A 27,647-nucleotide genomic window follows, 5' to 3' on the forward strand; every position below is an offset into this window, starting at 1 on the left:
TACGTTAAAATATTATCATAAATATACGACTCTCACATTTTTTGTTTTAAAACACCGACGTTTGTGAACTAGTGCAGATGAGTTTAAGCAAGTTCGGAAAACATTCGTCTAGTATGACGATCGATAAGTTTGGTAAACACGTACACGGACACAACATTGCTGCTCATTTTAATAAACGTGAAAACTTACAACGATATTTCAAACAACCAACAATACTTACGTTTAGCGGAGATGGAACTACGGATACAACGGATAATTATTACATTATTCAAAATTTAGGTTACGTAAGTAAATATATAAACTTTTTATATATTGGTGAAATAGTGAAATACCGATTTGAAGGAGACGTTGAAATGATTATTAACGGGAGTATCTTCGATCCAAATAAAAAGTTAAATGTTCTCTTCTTTGGAGATAAAATAGTTTGCAAACCCACAACGAAGACCACTTTACTCAAGAAACCATTTATGGTAGAACTGCTCATTGAAATATCCAGAAAATGAGCGATATTAAAAGGTCCGTCGTAAACGAGTTGCACGCGTCCGCGAGGAAAAAGTATAAACGCAGACGTGTTATTATAAAAGGTTTAACGGACTTATTTCAAGCTGATTTAGTGGAGATGATACCTTATTCAAAAGCAAATGGTAATTTTAAATATATTCTAACAGTTATTAATGCTTTCTCAAAGTATGGATGGGCTGTACCACTAAAAAACAAAACTGGCAAAGAAGTTACGCGAGCTATGGAAACAATTCTATCGGAAAAGCGGAAAAACATACCGAAGAATCTGCAAACGGATAACGGAAAAGAATTTTACAATGAGGATTTTAAAAAGCTCATGTCACGATATCACATCAATCACTACAGTTCATTTTCCAATTTAAAGAGTTCTATTGTTGAACGGTTTAATAGAACAATAAAAGAAAAAATGTGGAAAGAATTTAGTATGCAAGGTAACTATCGTTGGTTGGAATTGCTTCCCAAATTAATTCTGGATTATAACAACCAAGTTCACAGGACGATAGGAATGAAACCTAGCGAGGTAAATAACAGAAACGCATCGACACTGTTAAAAACTGTATATAATTACATAAAAATTGCCGATCCTTATACCAAAAAATTTAATGTCGGTGATCACGTCAGAGTGAGCAAGCATCGACACGCCTTCACCAAAAACTATACTCCCAATTGGTCTAACGAAGTGTTTACAATACATTCTGTTCGTAATACTTTCCCAACAACATATCTGCTCAAAGATGCATCCAATGAAAAAATTATGGGTGGTTTTTATCGAGAGGAATTACAAAAAGTTAAATATCCTGACGTCTACTTGGTGGAAAAAGTGCTACGGCGAAAAGGAAATCAAGTGTTTGTGAAATGGTTAGGATTAGGTCCGTCTCATAATTCTTGGATCTCAAAAACTAACGTTCTTTAAAACGTATAAAGACCTATATTTAAAAGTTTACAAGACTTTATTAACAATCGAACATTACAAATACATTATTATTCTTTACAATTTTTTTAAATTAAATTCATTTATTCGCATTCAATCTTTTTATCAACCAATGACCCCACGCCAAAGTATTACATCCGTTCGGTAATATGTATCGTTTATCATCGCACGATGAAAGAGCAATTTTATTCTTTAATTCGGTATACATAGTATGAAATTCTGACTTAAAAATGTACATTTTTTTATGAACCGATCCGCCACATTCAACCACACGTTTATAATCGGTCACGCTTAAATGTTTATCTATAACATATTTCTTTACTCCTTTAGCCTTTTTTACATTATCATTCAACAATGTGATGCAGTACGCCTTAGCTCCTGTTCCAACAAATGACGTTATGCACCTGTTTGGATATTCATCTTTCATTCTTCCCAACACAGATCGACCGCGAGGTATATTGTGTATATTCTCTAACGGATAATTGGACGTGTCAAAAAATTCAATATTTTCTTTTATATCCTCATATACATTGGGAGTAGTAATTTCTAGGATTAGGGAATCAGTATCGGTGTATAAAAGTGTTATGTTATTTCCATATTTAACTTTTAAGTAATCGTAGAAGAAGCTGTACATTACGGTTTTCGAAAGCTCTAATATACTGAAACCCACATACAGCGGTTTGCAATAACGAACTTCCGCGACGTTCAATTGAACGGCTATCAAATTATCGCAAAATATTTTCGAAGATTTAAAATTTGGTTTAGCTATTAGGGCTTCCACGCCCGGTTTCTTATGACGACATTCCCAGTGGGTAACTAGTCTTATATCCACTCGCTTTTCCACATTTTCCATTGTCTTACCGTATACGATGTTATTCATTGCTTTGTAATGATTTTTTTCAAATTCATTCTTAGCTTTCGCACGTTTATCGGAATTGAAATCGATGTAGCTCCGCATCCAGTTGGATTGTTTAAATTCTAATACTCTGTAAATCTTCGTTAGTTTCAATCCGAACTTGATACACTGCTTTAGATTCACGTAATGAATGATGTATTTTGTTTTATTTTCCAAATTTGCTATTAACTTTGCATTTTTTGAACCTGGGGGTACAATCCGTTCTGGACAAAATGGCAAATCGTTGTGTTCATCATGTATTGCTTCCGGATACTCTAAATCTACCTCGAACACGTAACCCTTTTCGGAATCGTCTTCCGTATTGTAAATATCTAACTTTTGAATCTCTTCATCTGATAGCCATCGAAATCCCCCCGTCGGTAATTTTCGTCTCATTGCGTGTCCATACAAATTCGTAGCGTCGAGATACAAAATATAAGATGGGTCTTTGGTTTCATCAAATTCCATCATTAATTTATTGTTAGCCTTCGCACTGCGTTTAGTGCACATACTTAATCCACCGCGAATACCATTTTTAAAGAAGTGTAACATGTCTATGTCCGTTAATAATTCTAATTTTACCCCTGTCATTCGTAATAATGCATCCCAACCGAAGCCCGGCGCTGTGAAGTAATGACATGGATCTAAAGAGTAATACTTCATCGAGATGGTTCGGAAATTCTCAAATACGTCCGCCAAAAGTAAAACGTCAGACGTTACATAAATGTCGCTATATTCGCCTAAAGTGCGACAGTTAAATAAGTTCCACACCGTTTGTGCACGACAATAATTTTCTTCGGTTATACTATCGTCGCATAAAGTATTGTAAAAACTACTTCGATCTGGCAGAGCGGTAAGATTCAGCTTTTCGAATGAATCCACAAAGGAATACGGAAAAACTCCTTTCTGACGTATAAGTCGAAACTGTTCTTCGTTCCTAAAATATTTTCTGATTTGAACGCATTGGTTGTCTTCCAAAAATGAACCCAACTTCTCTAGCGATAAAGCCATAAACCTAAATGAATCCACAAATCTCAATTTCATATGAACCCGCCTTAGCTTTCCCTTGCTGTCAATGTTTTCTCCTACGATAATTTTTTTTCGAAAATGATATATACTTTTCTTTATTCTGTGCTATAACGTCCACGTCTTCTTCTTTTAATGCCATATCTTTCACAAACATATGACAATCGTAGTTCGAAAGATTGTGAAAGAATATCGGTATGAACTTTGGTAATTGATAATTGATGTTACATACAGCATGTGCGGGTCCTCTATACAACCCAGTTAGGTGATCATGATCGCACACTTTATTACCTTCTTTTATTTTGTGCGAACAAAGGTGACAGATATCCTGCATCTCATGTATTAATCTATCAACAGGTGGTAATGGGAGCATTTCTTTTGGTTGGCTTAAATAATTTTTGTATATATTCAGAACGTCATGTTCCAACTTGCTCATGAAAATTTGAGCAGCATTACATCCGCGATATATTTCAAACTTCGACAATGATTCGTCATATGAACATTTTATATAATATGCAAATGCATAAGGTTCGTGTTTGAAACATTTGACGGAGTATGAATTATCATCGTTAAGTTCTGTTGCTTCCGCATCGGCGATCGGTTTCTGTAATGCTTCAAAATCTGCATACACCACGAACGGTATTTTTAATTGTCGTTCAAAATTTTCGAACTGTAGTATATTTTCCTTTTCTTCATTTCCATATTTATTTATTTTCAAATTTGTTGTTGGTAAAATTGCCCTTACCTTGCTGCAATCGTCACTTTGATGACGGATAAGTTTATTTTCTGACGTAAAGAATACCAAGCATCCGTCGCAAATATACTTTTCATGACCATTCTGCGATGCTTGCGATGATAGTAATCGAGACAGATTTTTTATCCAACAATAGTGACTATTCCCGGAATCATTTGTAACCAATAATAAATTTATATGTCTTTCTTCTTTTTGTCGACATATATACATTGTAATTATGTCATAATTCATAACACCGTCTTTAAAATACTCATTTATTCCATATACATTAATAGATAGTTTGTTCTGCTTTTCAAATACAGGTATATCTCGTAATTTAACTGGAAAAACAATATTTGAATAGTCTAAGCCGCAGTCTAGGTAATTCGGATACGAAGATGTCCTCTGTGGTAAACCGTTCGGTTCATGTAGTGCGGATGTTACAGCCCATGCAAAACATGCATCATCCGCGTTTTGTATATTTATCACAGCACGCTTTGCTTTTATTTGCGATGGTAGATCGATGTAATTAGATGCTCTGATAGGATTATATTTGTTTAAATTTAACTCCATATAGAGAATTTGCATTAAAGTCCATCCTAAATAAAATATTGAAACATTTATTTTTTAATATATAGGTATATTATGTCACATTACGCTTACCTGAATCTCGTTCCTGGAATTCTGACATTTTTGATGAAATTTCATCAATAAATTCCTTATATATTTTATACAGATCCGACGCTAATGATACTACCTTATTTTTCGTATTGAATGATTTTATTTCACAGTCTTCCTTTGATTGTAAAAAATACAAACCAAAACATTCCATATTTAATTTTACATTTCGGTGAATATCGATTGCGCTTTGTATTAGATTTAGTATTTTTTCTCGAATTCTATGAGAAAATTCATCCAAATCCACAAAAAAACCTTCTTCACTTATTCGATAACTGACAATTTTGTCACCGAATGCTCCAGCTATTCTCTCCACTCCGTCATCGATTATAACAAAAGCGTTACGCTTGTGTGCGTTGCTTCGTAAATGTGCAGAGTAACATTGTCTATTTACATAATCATCGCAAGCCTCACATTTTACTGCTTTTGGAATTTGCGGTGCGTCAAGCTTGATTCTCTTGCCAATACAAGATAATCGTTGATGTCTTTTTAAATTGTCAACTCGAGTAAAACTTTTTCCACAATCCTCACACACGACCATTTTACAATTTAATGTTGTACACTTCTACTTGTTATGAAAGAACTACGTCAATACCACATTTCGCAGGCGTTTATAAACCCTCACCGCTCCTGAAACTTATTGGGGAGGAGGAGGATGCATCGAGTGCGTTTGTATACATGTATATTTATAACTCCGTATACCTCTGCATAATAAATTAAAAAAATATCTCGCAGGTAGTGTTACGTGCCAAATTTTCATTTACCTTTGTTTTGTTTTGTGTTGTTACTTTGTGTGCTGAGGTGAAATATGAGTTGCATTTCGCGTTTAGGGTTTTGAATTTATTATTTTGATTTATTGTTTTTTTTATTTTAATTACACTTTATTTCAGTGACGATCGTAATGGAGTTTCCTTTAATCCTTTTTTTTTTTCCTGAACTAAGTTTTCCTATTATTTAATTCTTTTCTTTAATTTCTTATTTTAAACTTGTTATTTTTCGTAATCTTTCCTTCTTTTATATTCTTCCGTCTTTTCTTTTCTTTGAGCGTTCCGAGTTTGCGTTAAGGATCTGATAAGGTGGGGGTTGTTAGATATCGGAAACGGATAATTGACATCTTGATCATTATTGGACCATCGACGATACGTTGAAGAACTGTGTGCATTAGTTGAATTTTGGTGACGCCATTACGGCATTTTGGAAATTAGTAGCTTTTCTCCGATTTTCGGGATTTTACACAGTTTCTTTGCTGTTGGAAAACGAAGTTTTCGTTATTCCGATTACGGATTTATCCGGATATATATCGTATTTGCTTATAAATTTTTTTTTTTTTTTTTTTTGGACCTAAGCCTCGTTAGATCTTGAGGTGAGTTGTTTTTATTGCATCTCGGAACATTTCTTTTTTTTCTTCTCTAATTCGTTTTTTTTTCCTTCTATTCCTTTTAGGCTTTTTAGTTACGGTTATCGTAACATTCAATCGTTTCCAATTTTTCTTCGCCCATCAATTTTTTTTTTGCTGGGAGCATTTTGGAACCAAGGAACCCATCGCCATTTTGACGTTTTCGAAACCTTTCCTAACTCCACGCGACGCCACGGGAATAAAGGAAAAGATCTGTTATCAAGGTTGGGATAAGGTCAGATATTTTATTTTAATAAAATTCGTCGGCGGAAATTTCATTTTTAAAAATTCAAGGGAAACAAAGAATTGGAATAAGAATTTTGCGTTTCTTTTTTTTGGATATCGTTTTTTTTTTTTATTAATTTTTTTTTGTGTATTAAGCGCTTCACGCGTTTTTTTTTATAATTTATAGTTACAATTTTTTTTTTGTGCTTCCAACTCATTATTTTTTTTATTTGTAATATTAAATTTTATTGGCCCGTTTTTTTTTTTATTTTCTCCGTTGATTTTGAACTTTTTTAAAACGCTTTCGGAGAAAACTTGAGCTCAGGGTACTCGGGAACGTACGCGAGTTCAATTAAGATTTTTTTTGATTTGAGTTTTTCTTGTTTAATTTGTTTTTTTTTTGGCTAATAATTTTTTTATAATTTTTTTTTTGTTGTTATTGGAACACTCATTTTTTTTTTATTCAAATATTTACCTTTTCCTTTTTATATATATATTTTTTTTTTTGCTTTATTTAATAAATTTATTTCTTTATTGCAACTCATATTCGCTTCTTGATATTTTTTTTGTCTTGTTTTGTTGTCTTGTTGTCAATGTATTATTTGTTACAACTTTCCTTTCCATCACACTTCTCAGTTAGTGGACATCGTGGAAGAAACTGAGTGGCGCCTTTATAAATCGAACCACCCATCTTCACTGAACAGGCCGTGGATCCGCGATTGTTGTTTTAAAGTTGTAAACATTTGTTTTGGTCAGTTTTGTTGTTGTGTTGTAAAAGGCGTTACAAATTTTGGCGCCCAACGTGGGGCCCGATTTTTTTTTTAGGTGGAGCCCCTTTTCTTTCAGGTGGAGCCGTTTTCCTTTTAGGTGGCACATTTTCTTTTGGGTGTAGCTATTTTTCTTTTAGGTGAGGCCATTCTTGAAAAGTGCGTTATAGTGGAGAGCCGTAGATACGCGAAAATCTTAGTTTTGATTTATTTTATTTTCGAATCGTTCGAAATCTTGTCTAGGTATACCGGGTGTCCTATAGTTTTTTTTTGGGAAAAATTTGCGAGTTTAATAGTAGTAGGTCGGATAGATTAGTCGGTATGATGGACGGGAAAATAGACGTCGGAAGATTAAGCGCGGACGCGTTAAGATATGAATTAAAGGTCAGAGGAGTTATTAGTCAGTTGAAACACGACGAAATGCGTTGTACTTTAAGAGAGTTAATCCGTATGGAGAAAAACGAATCATTTGTTTTGCCAGATTACCCTTTTTTGTTTGAGGAGGATTCGAAAGTTATTAGTGACGAATTGATAAAAATTACCGACACAGTAGATAATTTTGCGGGAAGCACGAGTTCGTCTGAATTTAAGAAAATTAATACACATTTAAATTATTTATTCGGTCGAGTACAGCGGTCTGTACCTAAAGATAAGGATGATCAAGATAAAAAGTCTACATTTATAAGTCAAATTGTTACGTTAGCGTCGCGATTAAAGGTAAAAACGCGGACAACTTCGACTCCGAAACGCTTTACTGCAAGTTGGAGTGTGGCAAACCTTGCTGGTGTATCTGTATCTAGTAGCACGTCGTCGGACGATACCGAAGAAAGTGACGATAACGCGAGAACTTCTAAATTTGTCTCAATAGCGAAATGGGGACTTACATTTTCAGGGGACGGCAAAGGTTCCTTAAACGCCTTTTTAGAACGCGTGACCGAGTTAAGAATTGCGAGGGGTGTTTCGCGGCAGATATTGTTTACATCGGCCGTAGATTTGTTTACAGGCAGAGCATTGATTTGGTATCGCGCGAATAGGGATAATTTTACTACATGGGAAGAATTAGTAAACGGGTTGAAGTCGGAATTTCAGCCATTCGACTACGATGATAGATTATTCGAAGAAATTAAAAATCGTACACAGGGTCCTAATGAATCTGTTGGAATATACGTGGCAGTTATGAAAAATTTATTTGCTAGATTAAGTACGCGAATTTCTGAATTAAGTCAGGTAAAAATAATTTTGAGAAATTTAACTCCTACATATCAGCGTCAATTATCGTTGGTTGAAGTAAATTCGGTTGATCAATTACTACAATTGGGAAAAAAATTAGAGGCAACAAAACTTTCCGTGGAATCATATACACCTCCGGTTCGTACAGCAAGAATTTTAGAGCCAGATCTCGCGTATGTACAGTCAGATTTACTTGACGTTGCGGGCGTGTCTGCGACAAGTTCAGTAGTAACTCCCGTGGTTAAAGAGAAGTTTGTCCCTCAGACAGGACAAAATGCGTTATTGTGTTGGAATTGTCGAAAGGTAGGCCATCGGGCAGTTGAATGTCGAGAACCTCGTAAAATTCATTGCTTTCGCTGTGGAAAACCAGGCGTTACGTCGCGAAATTGCGAAAATTGTTCGGGAAACGGGCGAAGGGGGCGACGGTAGGTCGGTGTCTGCTCCAAGCCGTTAAAAAGCCGATCGGTGTTTTGCTTGATTTCGTTTTGAGTTGCGTTCGGGACGATGAGAGACCCTATTTAACTGTTGATATATTTGGAAAAAAGATGGTTGGATTGTTAGATTCGGGCGCGAATCAAACTGTAGCAGGGCTCAAGGGAACTAAAATGTTAAAGAATTTAGGACTTCCGATACATTCGACACAGAAAATAATTACGGTCGCAAACGATGAAAAATGCGCGGTGGAAGGAATTGTAAGCGTACCCATAAAACTAAAAGATCGTAGTATTGTTGTTGAAATATTATTAGTACCGAGTATTAGACACGAACTTATTTTGGGAACAGATTTTTGGCATAAGATGGGGATTGTTCCTGATCTTAGACGCGGTGAGTGGACGTTTTCTAAAGAGCCACCTAAACTCGAAGTTTCTGCCATACAGTCGCGATCAGAACTTTCTTGCGAAGATGAGCATAAGTTAAAAGCCTTAATTGCCGAAGCGTTTGATAATACTTCCGGGGATGAATTGGGTTGTGCAATATCGGTAGAGCATCAAATTCGTACAGATTCAATGCCAATAAAACAACGGTATTATCCCATTTCACCGGCTATACAAAAGATAGTAGATAAAGAGTTAGACGAAATGTTACGGTTGGGAATTGTGGAAAAATCTCGAAGCGCGTGGGCATCACCCATACTATTAGTTCCGAAAAAGGATGGCGGTTACCGTTTTTGCGTAGATTATAGGCAGCTTAATCGCGTTACTCAGGCGGACGCATATCCTTTGCCACAAGTCTCGTGGACGTTAGATCGGTTGCGGGACGCAAAATATCTTTCGTCGATAGATATCAAGTCGGCATACTGGCAGATTCCTATGAGTGAGACTAGTAAACAATACACAGCGTTCACGGTTCCGAATAGAGGTTTATTTCATTTTAATAGAATGCCTTTCGGTTTAGCCAATGCCCCGGCGACATGGCAAAGATATATTGATGAAGTAATCGGTAGCGACTTGGATCCACACGTCTTTGTTTATTTGGATGATATAGTGATTGTGACAGCGACTATTGAAAAACATTTTGATGTTTTACAAACGGTCTTTAAGAGATTAAAAGCAGCTAGACTTACATTGAATAAAGATAAGTGTAAATTTTTCCGCGAAAAATTGAATTATTTAGGCTATGTAGTTGATGGGAATGGTCTACATGTAGATCCCGAAAAAGTAAAAGCGGTTCTTGAAATTCCAATTCCGAAAAAAATATCTGATGTAAGACGTATGGTCGGCATGGCGTCTTGGTATAGACGTTTTGTTCCAAATTTCGCAACGGTTATTGCTCCGTTGACTGCATTATTGAAAAAGACTTGTAAAACTATTTCGTGGTCGATAGATTGCCAAAATGCGTGGGATATTATTAAAGATAAACTCGTAACAGCTCCAATTTTGACACGTCCTGATTTTGACAAAGAATTTATTATTCAGACAGATGCCTCGGATTTCGGGTTGGGCGCGGTATTGACGCAGATGATAGATCAAAATGAAAAGGTTATATGTTATTTGAGTCGCTCGTTGACAGCTCAAGAACGCAAATACAGTACAACAGAGAAAGAGTGTTTGGCGGTACTCTGGGCCGTTGAAAAATTAAGACCTTATGTCGAGGGAACTCATTTTAGGGTAATAACTGACCATTATTCGCTTGTATGGCTTAATAAACTAAAATCACCGAGTGGACGTTTGGCTAGGTGGTCGATCCGACTACAGCAGTACAATTTTAGTATCGAGCATAGAAACGGAAAAGATCATGTCGTTCCGGACATGTTATCGAGATCAGTACCTGTAGTAGTTGACGAATTATTGACCGAAAATGCAAATAGAGATCCGTGGTTAGATCAGTTAAAACAAAATATCGTGAATAACGAATATAAATATCCCAATTATAGAGTTGAAAACGGTAAAGTATTCAAACGTGTAAAGGTGAATTATTCGGAATTGTCGGGTGATGAGGGTTGGAGAGAAGTAGTACATAAAAAGGATAGATCGGGTTTAATTCATAAGTTTCACGATTTGCCTGAAACGGGAGGTCACTTAGGGGTTTTTAAAACGATTTCTAAATTAAATCAATTTTTTTATTGGCCTAAATTAAAAAGCGATGTAATGAAATATATAAAGAACTGTAAAATTTGTCAGCAGATAAAGGTTGAACAAAAATCTCCTGCGGGTAGAATGAATAGCCATCTCGATGCGAATAAACCGTGGAAATATATAAGTATTGATCTTATTGGACCTTTACCTCGGAGTACAAAGGGATTTTCGTACATACTTGTAGTACTAGACGTTTTTAGTAAATTTCCGGTGTGTTTTCCCTTAAGGAAAGCCACTGCTTCGCATGTTGTAAGATGTTTAGAAGATGGTGTTTTCCTAACTTATGGAGTACCTCTAACAGTTTTATCGGATAACGGAGTCCAATTTCGTTCTAAAGAATACCAAAAATTATTGAAAAGTTATAATGTTAAAAGTAAATTTACTCCCTTTTATCATGCCCAAGCAAACCCCACAGAAAGAACCAATCGCACCATTAAAACGATGTTAACAGCGTACGTTAATGACAATCATAGAGGTTGGGATAAGTTTTTAAGTAGGGTGGTATGCGCGTTAAGAACTGCTAAGAATGAAACAACTAAATATACTCCGTACTTTGTTAATTACGGAAGAGAGATGATTCTAGACGGGGAATTACATAATAAGATCGGGGATAGGTTTAAAACTTCTATTGGGGAAAGAACGAAAGACTTTGGACGTTTATTTCGAGAATTGTATATGCGAATAGGATCCGCGGCGGAGAGAAGTCAAGCGCGTTATAACTTGAGTCATAGAGAGGTAAATTTTGAACCCGGTGAGAGAGTTTGGAAACGTAATTTTACTTTATCAGATGCGATTAAGGGAATAACGGCTAAAATGTCAAAGAAATATGTAGGGCCTTACCGTGTGCGAAAGAAAGTATCGCAGGAAAGTTATGAGTTGGAGGATGATGACGGTAATGTTTTAAATGGACACTGGCATGTTTCGCATTTGAAACCATTTAATAACGAATAATTGTTTACGGATAATCTGTATGTGTGCGATTTCTATTCTGTTGTTCTTGTGATTCTTTTCTTTCTCTTGGGGAACTTTTGTACAGATGAAAGAAATTTTGGGAAAATTTCTTTAGGCGGGAAAGAGGGGGATTGTTACGTGCCAAATTTTCATTTACCTTTGTTTTGTTTTGTGTTGTTACTTTGTGTGCTGAGGTGAAATATGAGTTGCATTTCGCGTTTAGGGTTTTGAATTTATTATTTTGATTTATTGTTTTTTTTATTTTAATTACACTTTATTTCAGTGACGATCGTAATGGAGTTTCCTTTAATCCTTTTTTTTTTTCCTGAACTAAGTTTTCCTATTATTTAATTCTTTTCTTTAATTTCTTATTTTAAACTTGTTATTTTTCGTAATCTTTCCTTCTTTTATATTCTTCCGTCTTTTCTTTTCTTTGAGCGTTCCGAGTTTGCGTTAAGGATCTGATAAGGTGGGGGTTGTTAGATATCGGAAACGGATAATTGACATCTTGATCATTATTGGACCATCGACGATACGTTGAAGAACTGTGTGCATTAGTTGAATTTTGGTGACGCCATTACGGCATTTTGGAAATTAGTAGCTTTTCTCCGATTTTCGGGATTTTACACAGTTTCTTTGCTGTTGGAAAACGAAGTTTTCGTTATTCCGATTACGGATTTATCCGGATATATATCGTATTTGCTTATAAATTTTTTTTTTTTTTTTTTTTGGACCTAAGCCTCGTTAGATCTTGAGGTGAGTTGTTTTTATTGCATCTCGGAACATTTCTTTTTTTTCTTCTCTAATTCGTTTTTTTTTCCTTCTATTCCTTTTAGGCTTTTTAGTTACGGTTATCGTAACATTCAATCGTTTCCAATTTTTCTTCGCCCATCAATTTTTTTTTTGCTGGGAGCATTTTGGAACCAAGGAACCCATCGCCATTTTGACGTTTTCGAAACCTTTCCTAACTCCACGCGACGCCACGGGAATAAAGGAAAAGATCTGTTATCAAGGTTGGGATAAGGTCAGATATTTTATTTTAATAAAATTCGTCGGCGGAAATTTCATTTTTAAAAATTCAAGGGAAACAAAGAATTGGAATAAGAATTTTGCGTTTCTTTTTTTTGGATATCGTTTTTTTTTTTTATTAATTTTTTTTTGTGTATTAAGCGCTTCACGCGTTTTTTTTTATAATTTATAGTTACAATTTTTTTTTTGTGCTTCCAACTCATTATTTTTTTTATTTGTAATATTAAATTTTATTGGCCCGTTTTTTTTTTTATTTTCTCCGTTGATTTTGAACTTTTTTAAAACGCTTTCGGAGAAAACTTGAGCTCAGGGTACTCGGGAACGTACGCGAGTTCAATTAAGATTTTTTTTGATTTGAGTTTTTCTTGTTTAATTTGTTTTTTTTTTGGCTAATAATTTTTTTATAATTTTTTTTTTGTTGTTATTGGAACACTCATTTTTTTTTTATTCAAATATTTACCTTTTCCTTTTTATATATATATTTTTTTTTTTGCTTTATTTAATAAATTTATTTCTTTATTGCAACTCATATTCGCTTCTTGATATTTTTTTTGTCTTGTTTTGTTGTCTTGTTGTCAATGTATTATTTGTTACAACTTTCCTTTCCATCACACTTCTCAGTTAGTGGACATCGTGGAAGAAACTGAGTGGCGCCTTTATAAATCGAACCACCCATCTTCACTGAACAGGCCGTGGATCCGCGATTGTTGTTTTAAAGTTGTAAACATTTGTTTTGGTCAGTTTTGTTGTTGTGTTGTAAAAGGCGTTACAGTAGATCATGACTCACTTACTAGTATTAAGTTAATTGACCTCCTCCTCGAACGTATCCCCCCAAAAAATTTGCCGATTCAAGAACCTCCTCGCATATTTTAAAGCTCCGTATACCTTTACACAATAAATTTTAAAAAATATCCCGCAGGTAGATCATGACTCACTTATTTGTATACCTACATGTCCCAAAACCGTATACCTTTGTGTACAATAAGTTAAGAGATATATCGAAAACATTACCAGTTCATTGAGAAGCGTCGAAGGATAAACATAGTAATTGTTTTCATCTAGGTAAACAGGTTACATATAAAGATAAATTTTTAATAACATAACCTAAATAAAGATACATTTTTAATAAAGATAAATTTTTAATAATTTCGTCAAAATAACATGACCTTCTCAAGTTAATTGACCTCCTCCGACCCTCAAAAGAATCGCCGATTCAAGAACCTCCTCTCCTTATCGAACCTCCTCTGACCCCTAAAAAATTTGCCGATTCAAGAACCTCCTCCTAGAACGCAGGTTCGAGGAGGAGGTTCTTGAATCGGCGAATCTATACTACTGACCTGCCACACAGCACGTGAAACAACGGTGTTACTGCAGACCAAGTTTCCAAGCCGTGTTATTTCTTGATTTGGCGATCAACATTGACCACCAAGATCGCGCGATCTAACACCGATGGACAGATTTTTTTGGGGCTATGTAAAGGAAAAGGTGTATGCGAATAAGCCCGAAACAGTTGAACATCTTAAAGAGGAAATACGGCGCGTTATTGGTGAAATACAGCCACATTTATGCGAAAACGTTATTCAAAATTTTAACAAAGAATAACCCTGTCTCAGAGGTTTCGTGGTGTGCATTTGCCGATGTTGTATTTCACGTTTAATCGAAACTATTTTTCTTTATGTTGAAATAAAAATGTAGCTTAATTCAAAAAATAAAAACACCTCTATATGGTGTGTTGATATACCTATATTATACCGATTGGTAACTTTAATTTTAGGAGATACACCCAACACGGACGTACGTATAAGTATACTTGTGTGTGTGCATATGCGCTCGGAGTATGTTAGTGGGAGGGGAATCGCAAGAGTAGTGGATCGGAGAGCAGTCAGTCGTTTGACATCGTTCAATGATAAGAAATATTATAAAAATAATAACTAATATCATAAATGAAATTCAAACAAGACAAAGCAAATTCTTAATTCTAAAAATAAAAACAATTCGTAAGTAATTGAAATAAACTTTGTAAAACAACAAATAAAACAAAAAACTATAAAAATAAAATATTTTTTATATTAGGTGTTCAAATAAACCACCATTCTGTGCTAAACAATAGCCCAATCTCTAATTGTTGAAGCGATGGGATTACATCATTTTGCAAAATGTTTAAATACTTATGACCATTTAAATTTCCTTCTATGAAAAAAGGACTGATAATATGGTCACCTACTAAGCCAGCCCAAACATTTAATTTTTGGGGATATCGTGTACGAGCCGCATAAACTTTGTGTTCATTGTCACGACTCCAATATCGAGCAACGCTGGGATTATGCCGACCATGCAAAGGAAATGTAGATTCATCGGTAAATAAAATGTTTTTTATAAAATCAACATTTCCGTTGGCCATTTTCATCATAGTAAAGCAAAATTCCGCCCTTGTAATATTATCGTTCTCGCAGAGTTCTTGACTTTTTTGTACCTTGTACGACCTGTACCCGTGTTTCTTTAATGTTTTTAGGACGGAAACATGGCTGATAGCAAACGTCTCCGCAACTTGTCTGCTTGACTGATTTTTATTGCGTTCAACATCAGCACATATCATCCATGTCGCTCAAAGTTTTTAATAATATTTGAAATTGTTCCGCGACTAGGAATTGATCTGTTTTCATAGGCCACAGGAAACAAATTAATTATTTGGGCTACAGAATTGCCACCATAAAACCATTTTATAATCTGTACCTTTTCCGCTACAGTAAACAACATCTTAGTTTTTTTTGCTAGGGTTAACTGCAAAGCGATGCGACCAACTTCGCCTCTCAACAATCTATGAACGATTCAATTTGTGCATTACCCCTACGCTTGTTTATCCCCCACTTAACGACACCGAATATACACACACGTATACTTATACGTACGTCCGTGTTGGGTGTATCTCCTAAAATTAAAGTTACCAATCGGTATATCAAGTTCGTAAATCGAAAAATTATGATTCGAGACAGTATAGGTCGGCGTGCCGTAATACAGGGTGATTCTCAACCTATACGCATAAACTTAGGGATTCATTCCGCATGACAAGTAATGACTACTGTATTCGTTCGAATCTAAGGCGCACTATTTTTGTTGTATGATCGTTCATGGAAATGGGGTGCGTCTTACAATCGAGCATGCCTTAGATTCGTACGAATTTCGAATATACAGTGTGTCCCAGGTTAGATGTTACAAGAGGTATAATGACTTAAAAATTTTTGAATTATATTTTAAGGCTGAGTAATTAAGCCCTGCTTGGTGTGGAGAGAATTTTAAGTATATTTTCATATTTTGAAAATCAACTCCGTCTTGATAGTGAAGCGAAAACTATTTGAGTTCAGGTAAAGTAAGCTTTTTGTACTATCGATAAATCCTTAAATGCACCATGGCGTAAGAGACAGAAAAGAAAGTCCCCACGCGGTCGCTTTGCCGAGTACGGCCGAAGAATCGGAGAATGGAGGGGCGTACTCATTTGCTCTCGAACGTGTGCTCGAGCCTTGTCGTCTTTTCAACCCTGAAAAGCCGGGCGCCCGACCGACGCCAGCTGAGCGGCCTGAGCGCGGCTTGGATTCGAACAAATACGCAATGGGGTCATACACACTTATTAAATTTAGAGAAAATTTTTACGTCAAACGATATATGCAAGTATATGCATGAACACAAAGTAAAAGAAATATTTTGATCAATATTATATTTTGCGTAATTTGAAGTGAAAAATAGCAAATATTCAAATGAAATAATTTAGCGGATTTTCTGTGACGTAGGAACCGCACTGCCTAAAACAAGTTAAATTGTCCGTTAGATAGCGCTTGCGGTGTGACAGTGTCAAAACAAAAATAGAGTGTCTCTATTACATCCATGAACAAAACATAATAAACATAACCTACAAACACTCTATCTCTTTTCAATACAACCTAAATGACGTTCATCTCTTTCTTGCATGTGAGCGGGGTGCAGGGGACGCAAAGGTGGATACGTACGTCATCAACGCGGGAATTTTAAAAGCGCAAATGGGTATATAAATTTTCAACAATTTTTTTAACAATGATTTTGTTCGAAAATATTCAAAAAAAAATAACGGTAACTATATTTTTAAACAAACTTTCAGAAAATATAATAAAAAAAAATTGTGTATGACCCCATTTTTTTTTTTACAATTTAAATTTTAAAATTTAAATAACTTTAACTGGACCAATGTTATGACTTAATTGATTTTAAAAACTGATAAAAGAGTCAAGAATATTTATTAAAAATAAAAAAAAAAAATTTTAATACATACGTGAAAAAATTAGTTTCTTAATTTTCAAATTCGTTTCTGTACTCTATATCTTCATAAAGTTAAAGAATTTAGTTAAAATTTGATGTAAAAATCGTCTCTTAATTTGCATTACTAATATAAAATTGATATTTTTTTCTAATGTCATTTAAAATGGAATTTTGACTGTTTTATACTATAAAACGTTTCAATAATTTCAAGCCATTTACGACCTTTAATACACACAATTTTGTAACATTTTTTTTTTTGACGTAAGGCTTTTGCGAATTCTTTTAATATTTTTTTGTAATAATTCTCAAAATTTTACAATAATTTCACACCTTGACCGTAAATGGCTTAACAATAAACATTTTACTTTTTGTACATTTTCGTAATGTTAAAAAATTTAGCTACAATTTGATGTGAATATTATTCGAATCTAAGTCAAATTATATTTATTATAATATTATTATAATCATTCATAAAAATGGGTCTTAGAATCTGGTGCGGCTTAGATTCGAGCACATAAGGTAACATAAAATTTCTGTGAAAACTACATGAAAGCTGAATTTTATAGATTCTTATTTATTAATATGATATGGAATGTTACAATGAAGAACATTTGATTTTCACGATATAATTTATTTATTTACAAATAAAATTTTAATGAAACATTTTTTTTGCGCAGAGGAGCGGAAATTCGTAGGTCAGAAGATGATCGTTGTTAATAATTATACCAATTGCCGGGTATAAGAAAATTTCTGAATTATATAACGAAAAGAATGTTTTGAAAAAAAAGTACTTACACGCACACAAGTAAGATTTCGAAAGAAAAACACCCCGTGTATCACTTAAATTAGTTTATTTAACTGTTTAATACATGAACTTTAACTGAACTAACAATTTGATAAGAATCGATTAACACCTTTATGAATTGTTGAAGAAATACTCTCTCTGAATTATGTAAAGAACTGAATTTAATTGGAATAAAACGAGGAACGTGACTTTTAAACCAGTTTCTTTTTTTTACAATGAAAAATAAAATAGCATTTAAATTTAAAATATGAAAATTGAATTAACAACATTATATTCTATATATATTAAACAATGAGATAAACAAAATTAATATTTCTATTTAATTAAACAATCGTATTTCGGCCAGGATTCTGGGACTATTAATTACCCCTGCTATCCACTAAAACTCTTCCTCTCTTCTCCGGAACCATCCTTCAGGGTATTTCTCCGGAAGTCAACTCTCTTGGTTATATCTCACACTAGAGTCGTTGTTATATCCAGGTTTCATAGCAGGAAAAAAAGAACAAATAGGCGGGATCAGTTCTATTGTTTTCGTCTTGAGGACCACAGCCAGGTATGCGCTTATTGTTTCCCACTTAGTTTGGTCGCTCAACTTTGTGGCGACTACGGTTCCTTCTTTCAAATAATTTGTCCCTCTCCGGTTGTGGAAAAAGTAAAAAAATTTTATCAAATAATAAAAACAGTTTAATAATAAAAATGACACCTACTTAATGATGAATATAATACATATTATTAAATTTAATAGTGGGTGTATAACCCGTTACTATTTTAACATGCTTCTAAACGGGATGTCAATGAGCCGACCAATCTCTTTAGTTAATGAAATACAGTTTTGTTGTGAGTTCGAAAGGGTTGATAAAAACTCAAAACTCCTTAACTAACTTTTGTTTATGTTAATAACTAGACAATATGTTTACCTGTTTGGTAACTTAAGAATAATAAACGTCGAACAAGTATGAATTAAAGAGGTTAAATAAAAAGTGATCTCTCCTCGCGATCTTTCCCTATTTATAGACAATAGTGGTACGATGTTTCGAAGACGTATATGACCAATAGAAAATGAAATTGTATGTCACAACTGACCAATGAAAAAGAGGATACCAAATTGCTGAAATGGAACACACGATCTAGGATCGAAACATCGTACGTGATTGTAAATGCGATATCTGCATTTATTTCTTAAGAACAAAGAAAATAGTTCGGATCGCGAGGCATATTTCTAAGAAAAATGAAAGAAAAACAAGAGTTCATTATACTAGAATTAATAATTAATTAATGCATTAAAGTAATAATACAATAACGCTACTACACAACAGTTTGTTTCCACATATTTTGTCCTTAGTGCGAAGGATGATATTGTTTGTCATCACATAACAATTTCAAATTAGGAGGTAATGTCGATGGTATTTTTCCAAAAGGGGGAACGCGCCAAATTTGCGATTTTGACTTTTATGTACCAGATTATACAGGTGTATCTGAATGACTGCAACAAACTTCAAGGGGTGATTCTTTAGTGAATTTTAAGGGTACTTTGATATATGAACCATGGGCGACTTCGGGTACCCTAAGGAGCTACACCCCTCCAAAAATGGCGGAAAATTTTGGTTTAATTTTTTTTTCTCATAAACCATAAACGCTAGGAAAATGAAATTTCGGGAATATCTTTAACTCATAATAGGGCACGTTTTGACCCTATTTGTTCTTTCAACCTACCCTTCTAAACCACTAAACGTAACCACACCCGTTCAATTTATGCCTAGATTTTTTTTATGAAGGTGATAAATACATTGGAAAAATTTCAGTTAGATAGATAAAACTATTCTAAAACTTTTTTATCTCTCTGATGTTCTTCGAAAATTTAATACTTTCTGAGAAAAAAAATAATTAAGCAAACACTAACTGTTAAGCTGTAGGGTTGTTAATCGAAAGTTGGAATGAATTTTAAATGAAAAAATCTTAGTAGGCTTTGTAATCTTTCTCAGAAATATTTTTGACGTTTAAATATCAGTGGTTTTCTTGCTTTATTATTGTTTTATTTAAAATTTTGAATCGTCGAGTGAACGAGTGTAATTGTGATAGAACTTTATTCAAAAATTAATTTGAAAAACAATAATAATAGTAAGAAAAACTGACATTTAAACGTCAAAAATATTTCTGACAAAGATTGCAAAGCCTACTAAGATTTTTTCATTTAAAATTCATTCCAACTTTTGATCGACAACCCCGTTGTTTAACGAGCAGTGTTTGCTTTACTATTTTTTTTCTCAAAAATTAGTCGTTTTTGGAAAAATTTCAGAGAGACAAAAAAGTTTTAGAATACTTTCATCTATCTATGTAAAATTTTTCTAATGTATTTATCATCTGCATAAAAAAAATTTTCGCAAAAATGCAAAAGGGGTGGTTACGTTTAGTAGTTTAGAAGGGTAGGTTGAAAGTACAAATAGGGTCAAAACGTGCCCTATTATGAGTTAAACATATTCCCCAAATTTCATTTTCCTAGCGTTTATGATTTTTGAGAAAAAAAAATTAAACTTAGCTCCTTAGGGGAGCCGAAGTCGCCCATGGTTCATATATCAAAGTACCCTTAAAATTCACTAAAGAATCACCTCTTGAAGTTTGTTGCAGTCATTCAGATACACCCTGTATATACGAATTCTACGGTCATTTTGGCAAAAGGCCGAACATATTAGGATCACAATAAGGAATTAGTAGCAAAAAAACTAAATTTACTCTGGACGAATATTCAGTACTCCTATATGGCAAAAGGGCGAACGTGTATTGTTTTTGTATTAGAATTACTTCGTTACACTGAAGCTAACAGAAGTGATATAAAAACTTCAAAAGTTGATAAGCGTGGAAAACATTTCCCAAAAAATAAAACCCCCATAGATAATGTCAATATAGTAATATCATTTATTAATAAACTCCCAGCAATCCCATCGCATTATTGTAGCAAACACACTACACGTAAGTAGTATAGTAATGCCGGTTCTGGAGCGGAAATGGCTCCCACGTCACGTGTGACGTCAGAGATAAGTGTGTGACGTAATGTATGACGTCATGGAGTGCGCCATCTGTTGGAGAGTGTCGGCGGTGTGGGTAATGTAGGTTTCTGTTGTGGTGGGGGTGAAGCCTATCTTTTGGAGAGTGTCGGCGGTGTGGGTAATGTAGGTTTCTGTTGTGGTGGGGGTGAAGGCCATCTGTTGGAGAGTGTCGGCGGTGTGAGTAATGTAGGTTTCTGTTGTGGTGGGGGTGAAGCACCTTCCGGCCCGCGAGTGCATGCAGGCACCTAGCGGTGGGGTGGTGTTGATGGGTTAAATTAAAACGAATTAAGTAAATAACAGTTAAACAATTTTATTTAATACAATCTAAAATCATTGTTGAGAAAATCATACAACTTTGGCGTACGACAAGTGGAAAAAATATACAACTATAACTAATGGTAATAAATATAATTACTGAGGCGGCTATAAGAAGTATCCTATTAATATAACACAATGAAATAGTATTGGTATTGTATAAGATCGATGTCCAATTTCCATTAATCACATTATTATTTTCTAACGTGTACCGCAACTTAAAAGTAATAATCTCACTGAATGTGGTATTGGGGGGAACAATTTGAAAAACGCTATCATCCCCATAGTCATCATAATCAACGGTGGTAGTGTTCGGCTTCATCATTTTCAACCATTTTAAATCATTATCACTAGCAGGTTTACTGGTATAATCACTAATGAAAGAAATTGATACGTTTTTAACTTCAGTAGGAAATTTAATTAATAAAACTCCATGTAGTATAGTGTAAAATATTGTCGAGTTCATAGTTGTGGTGTATGTATGCGAACGCGGCGACGACTGGTTAGATTTGAATTAAAACTTAAACTAAAATTATGAAAATAACGTTGCGAGATTTTATACATATTTTATCGCTATAAAAACCGCAAAGCAATATAGATAACATGTATGTATCATAAAGTTATATAGATTACATAAATAAATACTTATCTATTATTAATAATATTGTGGTGACCCCAAGCTAATGTATTAATATAATCAGAATCAATCCATCGCTTAGAGTCATAAGGTGATAGGACCAATTTATTCTGTAAAACGGTAAAAATGTCATGATTGAAACTTCTGAAGATGAGCTGTTTTTTAAATAAAACCGATTTCGTACTCAAACAATCTAAATAATTTTCAAAAGTGATTTTACGTTTAACAATAGCCTTTCTAACCCCTTTCGATTTTTTTGTAATACGTTCACCTGAAACACGATTCGCATACACCTTTGACCTTAAACCAACGAATTCCAGCAATATATTACCACAATTCTCATCTTTCATGAGTCCTAAAACAGCTTTATTTTGGAGCGGGATGTTAAACTGGTTATCTGGACTATAATTCGATGTGTCAAATTTATCTAAATTCAATTTAACCTCATTATAAATGTCATCTGTATAAATTTGAACGGTGAAGCTATCTGTATCCATATAGCATAACCGAATATCTTCACCATATTTCGGCTTTAAATAAGCGTAGTAGAAATCATACATTAATAATTTTGATAGCTCTAAAACGGTAAAACCTATGTATAGAGGTTTATCGTAAATTACGTGAAGCCGCTCCATCTCAATAGCTGAAAACGTTTTAGTGAAAATTTTTATACTTTTAAAATTTAACTTTGAAATTAAACTACGCGCTCCAAGTCGTGGTCGACCACGACCACCTGTATGAACATCATCCCAGCTAGTGACTAATTTTACATCAACTCGCTTATCAACGTTCTCCATTGTTTTCCCGAATACAGAATTATTCATCAATTTAAAAAAATCTTTCTCAAATGAATTGTTTGCCATCTGACGTAATTCTGTATTTTTGTTAATGTAAGACTTTAACCAAGCCGACTGCTTAAACGATAAAACTCTATTCACACTACTAACTTTAAGGCCATGAGCGACAGCTTGCTTTAAGTTTCTATAATGTATAATATAATTTTTCTTGCTTAATAAATTCGGGATTAAACGTCTATCACTTTCACATTTACCATTAGGTGGGATTATGTTTTCAGGTAGAAAAGGTAGATCGTTATGTAGATCGTGTAAATTTTTAGGGTATTCAACATCCACATCTAAAATATAGCCAAAATCAGAGCAATCGGATACATCATTAAAATTGAAATTTCGAATTTGGTTTTCATTTAACCACGTGAACTCACCAACAGGCATAGGTTGCGACATCGCCCACCCATACAAATTGTTGGCATCCCAATACATTAAAAAATTTGAGGGTAAATTAGTATCAAAATGTTCCATAAATTTATTATTAGCTCTGGCATGACGTAATGAACATTGAGAAATACCACCACGAATACCTTTTTTAATAAAGTGAACTTGATCTATATCCGTTAGTAATTCCAATTTAATTTTTGTAAATTTCAACATTGAATCCCACGAAAGACTAGGAGCGGTATAATAATTCGCAGGATCCAAACCGTATGTTCTAAAACAAACTTGCCGAAATTTTTCGAAAACATCAGCAAGTAAAAGAACATCCGACTTTAGATATAGATCCGAATAGTCTTTTAGAGTTTGACACATAAATGTTTCCCACACAGTTTGCGCGTGTAAATATTGTTCATCGGTTATAGCTTCTAAAGTGAGTTTATTGAAAAACGCATCTTTACAGGGTAGAACTGTATCATTAAGTTTATCAAAAGAGTTCATGTAATTATATGGAAATATTCCTTTTTTAGTTAATAATTTAAATTGATTGTTGTGTGGGAAAAATTTACGCACATTTTTAAAATCACAATTATCGAGAGTGCTGACTAAAGAATCTAATGAAGATGCCATAAATCTAAACGAATCCAGAAATTCCGCAGAATTAACAGCGTTTGATTACTTCCTCTATAAAAAAATAAAATTAATTAAAAAGTAAAAAACTAAGTCATCATCACCTTTAGTGGTTACGTCAACCATATCTAATGGGATAAGCGGCAGCAAAAATTACTCTTCCGGCTATAAATAAAATGAAATAAAAGTATAAAAGCCAACTGAATATAAAATAAAAATATATCAATTACCGCTGAATCGTTATCTGTGGTAATGTCTATTTCTATTACCACAGAATTAACAGCGCCTACACCACCACCGGCACCCGTCGTTAGATCGATCAATTCCTCTGTAAAAATAAAATTAATTAAAAAGTAAAAAACCAACTAAGTCATCATTACCTTCACCGGTTAAATCGACCATATCTAATGGGATAAGCGGTGGCGGTGGTAAAATTACTCCTCCGACTATAAATAAAAGTATAAAAAATTAATACAAAATTAAAGTAAAAAGAAAAAATACTTACAGAGTATAAAAAAATGAGATGGCACGACCTCGCTCTCAGAAATTATTAAAAAATCTGTGGGGGTCACATAGCTATAAACTATGCGCCCCCCCTGCACGAGCGAGTCCTCCAAACCGCCATTAGTTGTTACAATCATAATGGGCTAAAAAATTAATATTACATATTGAAAAATTAATTCTAGTATAGGTATAACTTACATTTGGATGATGTAATTCACAAATCCCCCGGATTAGATCCCAGGGGATTGCCGCATATTCATTTGCGTTGTTATTGTTATTGTTCATATTGCACTAAAAACCTTCTTTAAACTAACTGTAAAAACATAAGACACGCTATTTATACCGAGAGATGATATCTAAAAAAATTAACGAAAACAGGAAGATTTGGTTTGAATATGAATCATTTTAATTATCTCCGGAAAACTCGGTTTCTATGGTTGTTAATATCAATTTGTTTATAAAATAAAATTGTCCTTGTAGATTTTTTAAAAAATTATAATTTATAAAACTTAAAAATTAAACAATATTATCTTTAGATATCCAACTATTATGTGTTGAATCAAAACCTAGCCATTTTACATATAGCATATTCTTTTTACGTTTTAACACTTTCTCAACAAGATATGCATCCGATTGTCTAGATTTTTGAAGTTCAAATTCATAAAACGCGCCTTTAATCGGCTGCCCGTTGATATCTTCCAATATATAGGTTACAGGATTTGTAATTTGCACTTTAACAATTTTAAATAATTCAGTAGTCCAGTTGGGTAAGTAGCCTTTATCGAAAACATGTTTATATTTACTAATTCGAACGACGTCGCCAATTTTAAATTTTCCTTTACCGGCAATCTTAATGTGGTTGTACACCGTTTTAAGTAGTTCGTTTTCAACGGATTTCGAATTAATTTGAGCTGGTGCTAACCTTGTGGTACTATGTTTTGTGTTGTTGTATTTTAATGTTACATCTTTTAAAGTTTGCAGCCATATATGATTTCCGTAAAGACTAAACAATTTATACAATTTTTGTTTTATAGTTCTAATAACACGTTCAGCCATCGAAGCTTTCATAACGCTGAACGTAGAATAATGGTTAATGTTAAATTCTTCCATCAATTTTTTAAATTGATTATTGTAGAATTCTTTACCGTTGTCCGTTTGTAGGTTGCGAGGCGTGCGATGTCCGTTTTCAGATAAGATTGTGCGTAACGCGTGAGTAACATCCGTGGCTGATTTGGTTTTTAGCGGTCGAGTCCATAGGTATTTTGAAAAACAATCGATAACAACTAGAATGTATTTATTTCCGGAATTAACTTTAGCGAACTCAATCATTTCAATAAGATCAGCTTGCCATAGATCATCGATCCCCTTTAGTATAGTTCTTCGTCGAGGAAATATACGTCTAGTCGGACGATGTAGTTCTTCAACTATGGTCTCCTTTGCTTTGGATACTTTAGCCATTGATGGTATTATTCTTCTTCAATTCAAGGGATTCTACTATCCAGTTTATCAATACGTGATTTTAGATCCGCATCTAGGGAATCAATTCGCTTCTGAACATCCGTAATGCTATTTCGAATATTCTCGTTGGATGTTTTAACTGAGTTTACAATATCAAACAAAGTACCGTTGAAATATATGAATTCCTTATCTACCTCCACCTTATTTTCATCAATTTTAGTTTTAAGGTTTGGAATTTCAGCGCTAAGATTGTTTATCGTCGCAGATGACTTATCAATGTATGTTTTATGATCAGTAATTTGCTTTTTAATGTTTATGATTTCGTTTGCACAGTTATTTATAGAGGTTTCGGTGAGATTTTTCAAATTAACGAAGTTTGAGCGATGATCTAAAGTAATTTCCGCTTTAGCTTTATCAATTTCCTTCAAGATTTCATCCTTATATTTCATATAAGTTTCATCTACATATTGTTTAAGTTTCTTATTAGTATCAATTATTTTATCAGCAACTTCCTTTAAGATTTTATTCTTACAAGTTTCATCCGCATATTGTTTAAGTTTCCTATTAGTATAGTCTATTTTATGCTCTGTTTTATTCTCTATATCCGTTATTTGTTTTCTAACATACATTATGAGATTATCTTCTAAATCTTTACAGTGTTTAGTAAATTCATTTTTAGTATCAATAAATAATTTTGTTGTTTCTAAAAACTTAACACCCCATTCTTTATCCATTTCATCCACGTTTTGTTTTATAGCACAATCATCAGCGGCTTCAGGTTGCTTAACGTTTGATAATTTTCGACCCTGAACATCATAATCACCATCGGCGGTCAAAGAGAATCCGATGTTTCGTTGAAATGCAAATCTACCACCTTCATCGCCACCATCTGATTTACTCCATGAAGTGCGACCAAATTTATCAATACTAACAACGGCTGAGTGCATTAGGAAATAATGTTGCTTTCTTTCAATTCCTCTATAATTGAAGTAATTTCATTGATATGTGAATTATTACCAGCCACTTGTGATGCATGCAACAATCTCAAACGATCTACCAATTCATTAACATCATCCCAGTATTTATACTGAATGGATTTACTGTTAACTTCTAGAAATTTATCCGAAATTCCTCGCCCCTCTCCATCCCCCACGTTAAATAGGGGTTTAATTATTTTAACATACTTGGATGATCTATTTCCCGTAATATAACCATCATACTCATAATTATGTCTATGCGCGCTGGTATATTGTAAAATCGCTTTATATTGTTTTAAATCATCATCTGTGTAGTGTTTAGGTTCCTTTAATTGTATGAGCTCATATAGACCGGGGGTAGCTTGAAATTGTTTTTCACCACCTATGATAATATGGGATGGCTTAAATTGAACTGCCTTCGATCCAATCTTCCATCCGTTATCGCCAGAGGAGCGCCGTATACCCATCCTATCATCAATAATCCCCCTTTTAAGATAATATTGCTGAATTTGGAGCGGTAAATTTTCAATTGAGGTCTCATCAGACTTTACTTTCGATTCAGGTGTTAGTAGTAATTTCCTTTTTTTCACACTAACTCCGGACAAGGTGGGGGTTTTAAATTCTTCGATTCCCTCATCATCAGGTTTTAACCCTATCGGTGGTGGTGGTGGGTAGTGGTGATGGAAATGTGTAGCTTTATTTCCATCGTTTAATTTATTAGTGATGTCCTTCAGCGGTTCAAGCAACGGTTGATGAAGTTTAGCGATGAGTTTATCATCTCTATCACGACTGAGTTTAAGAG

At 34.0% G+C, this 27,647-nt stretch overlaps 4 protein-coding genes across 5 annotated transcripts; all 4 read right to left on the reverse strand.

Moving 5' to 3' along the window:
* Positions 1 to 1,532: 1,532 nt before the first annotated feature.
* LOC139429470 (uncharacterized) lies at positions 1,533 to 3,359 on the reverse strand. The gene has a single exon (XM_071195236.1). It carries the CDS (start codon positions 3,357 to 3,359, stop codon positions 1,533 to 1,535), a length of 1,827 nt encoding a protein of 608 aa, XP_071051337.1.
* A 59-nt stretch (positions 3,360 to 3,418) lies between these two features.
* LOC139429405 (uncharacterized) lies at positions 3,419 to 6,101 on the reverse strand. Its single transcript, XM_071195146.1, has 2 exons — positions 4,771 to 6,101; positions 3,419 to 4,706 (listed from the first exon to the last, which is right to left on the reverse strand). The coding sequence occupies exons 1-2, from the start codon at positions 5,324 to 5,326 to the stop codon at positions 3,421 to 3,423; spliced, it is 1,842 nt and encodes a 613-aa protein (XP_071051247.1). The 5' UTR covers positions 5,327 to 6,101; the 3' UTR covers positions 3,419 to 3,420.
* A 15,954-nt stretch (positions 6,102 to 22,055) lies between these two features.
* Positions 22,056 to 23,906, reverse strand: LOC139429471 (uncharacterized). The gene has a single exon (XM_071195237.1). It carries the CDS (start codon positions 23,904 to 23,906, stop codon positions 22,056 to 22,058), a length of 1,851 nt encoding a protein of 616 aa, XP_071051338.1.
* Positions 23,907 to 23,913: 7 nt separating this feature from the next.
* On the reverse strand, positions 23,914 to 24,695 carry LOC139429266 (uncharacterized). 2 transcript variants are annotated; one of them, XM_071194860.1, is made up of 6 exons: positions 24,609 to 24,695; positions 24,412 to 24,553; positions 24,287 to 24,352; positions 24,137 to 24,234; positions 24,011 to 24,071; positions 23,914 to 23,960 (listed from the first exon to the last, which is right to left on the reverse strand). In XM_071194860.1, exons 1-5 carry the CDS (start codon positions 24,693 to 24,695, stop codon positions 24,060 to 24,062), a joined length of 405 nt encoding a protein of 134 aa, XP_071050961.1. In that variant the 3' UTR covers positions 23,914 to 23,960; positions 24,011 to 24,059. The 2 variants fall into 2 exon arrangements, with proteins under 2 accessions (XP_071050961.1, XP_071050960.1); XM_071194859.1 differs by having other exon boundaries at positions 23,946 to 24,234.
* Between the last annotated feature and the right edge of the window lie 2,952 nt (positions 24,696 to 27,647).

This window comes from Onthophagus taurus, chromosome 3 (assembly GCF_036711975.1).
Source record: "Onthophagus taurus isolate NC chromosome 3, IU_Otau_3.0, whole genome shotgun sequence".
NCBI classification, from domain to species: Eukaryota; Metazoa; Arthropoda; class Insecta; order Coleoptera; family Scarabaeidae; genus Onthophagus; species Onthophagus taurus.

Excerpts from the sequence above, each read along its gene's own strand:
- LOC139429470 (XM_071195236.1), bottom strand. The coding sequence starts at position 3,359 with ATGGCTTTATCGCTAGAGAAGTTGGGTTCATTTTTGGAAGACAACCAA.
- LOC139429405 (XM_071195146.1), bottom strand. The coding sequence starts at position 5,326 with ATGGTCGTGTGTGAGGATTGTGGAAAAAGTTTTACTCGAGTTGACAAT. Across the intron at positions 4,707-4,770 it reads ATTCCAGGAACGAGATTCAG|GATGGACTTTAATGCAAATT; the intron begins GTAAGCGTAATG and ends TATTTTATTTAG.
- LOC139429471 (XM_071195237.1), bottom strand. The coding sequence starts at position 23,906 with ATGGCATCTTCATTAGATTCTTTAGTCAGCACTCTCGATAATTGTGAT.
- LOC139429266 (XM_071194859.1), bottom strand. The coding sequence starts at position 24,695 with ATGAACAATAACAATAACAACGCAAATGAATATGCGGCAATCCCCTGG. Across the intron at positions 24,554-24,608 it reads GTGAATTACATCATCCAAAT|CCCATTATGATTGTAACAAC; the intron begins GTAAGTTATACC and ends TTAATTTTTTAG. Across the intron at positions 24,235-24,286 it reads GGTCGATTTAACCGGTGAAG|AGGAATTGATCGATCTAACG; the intron begins GTAATGATGACT and ends TTATTTTTACAG.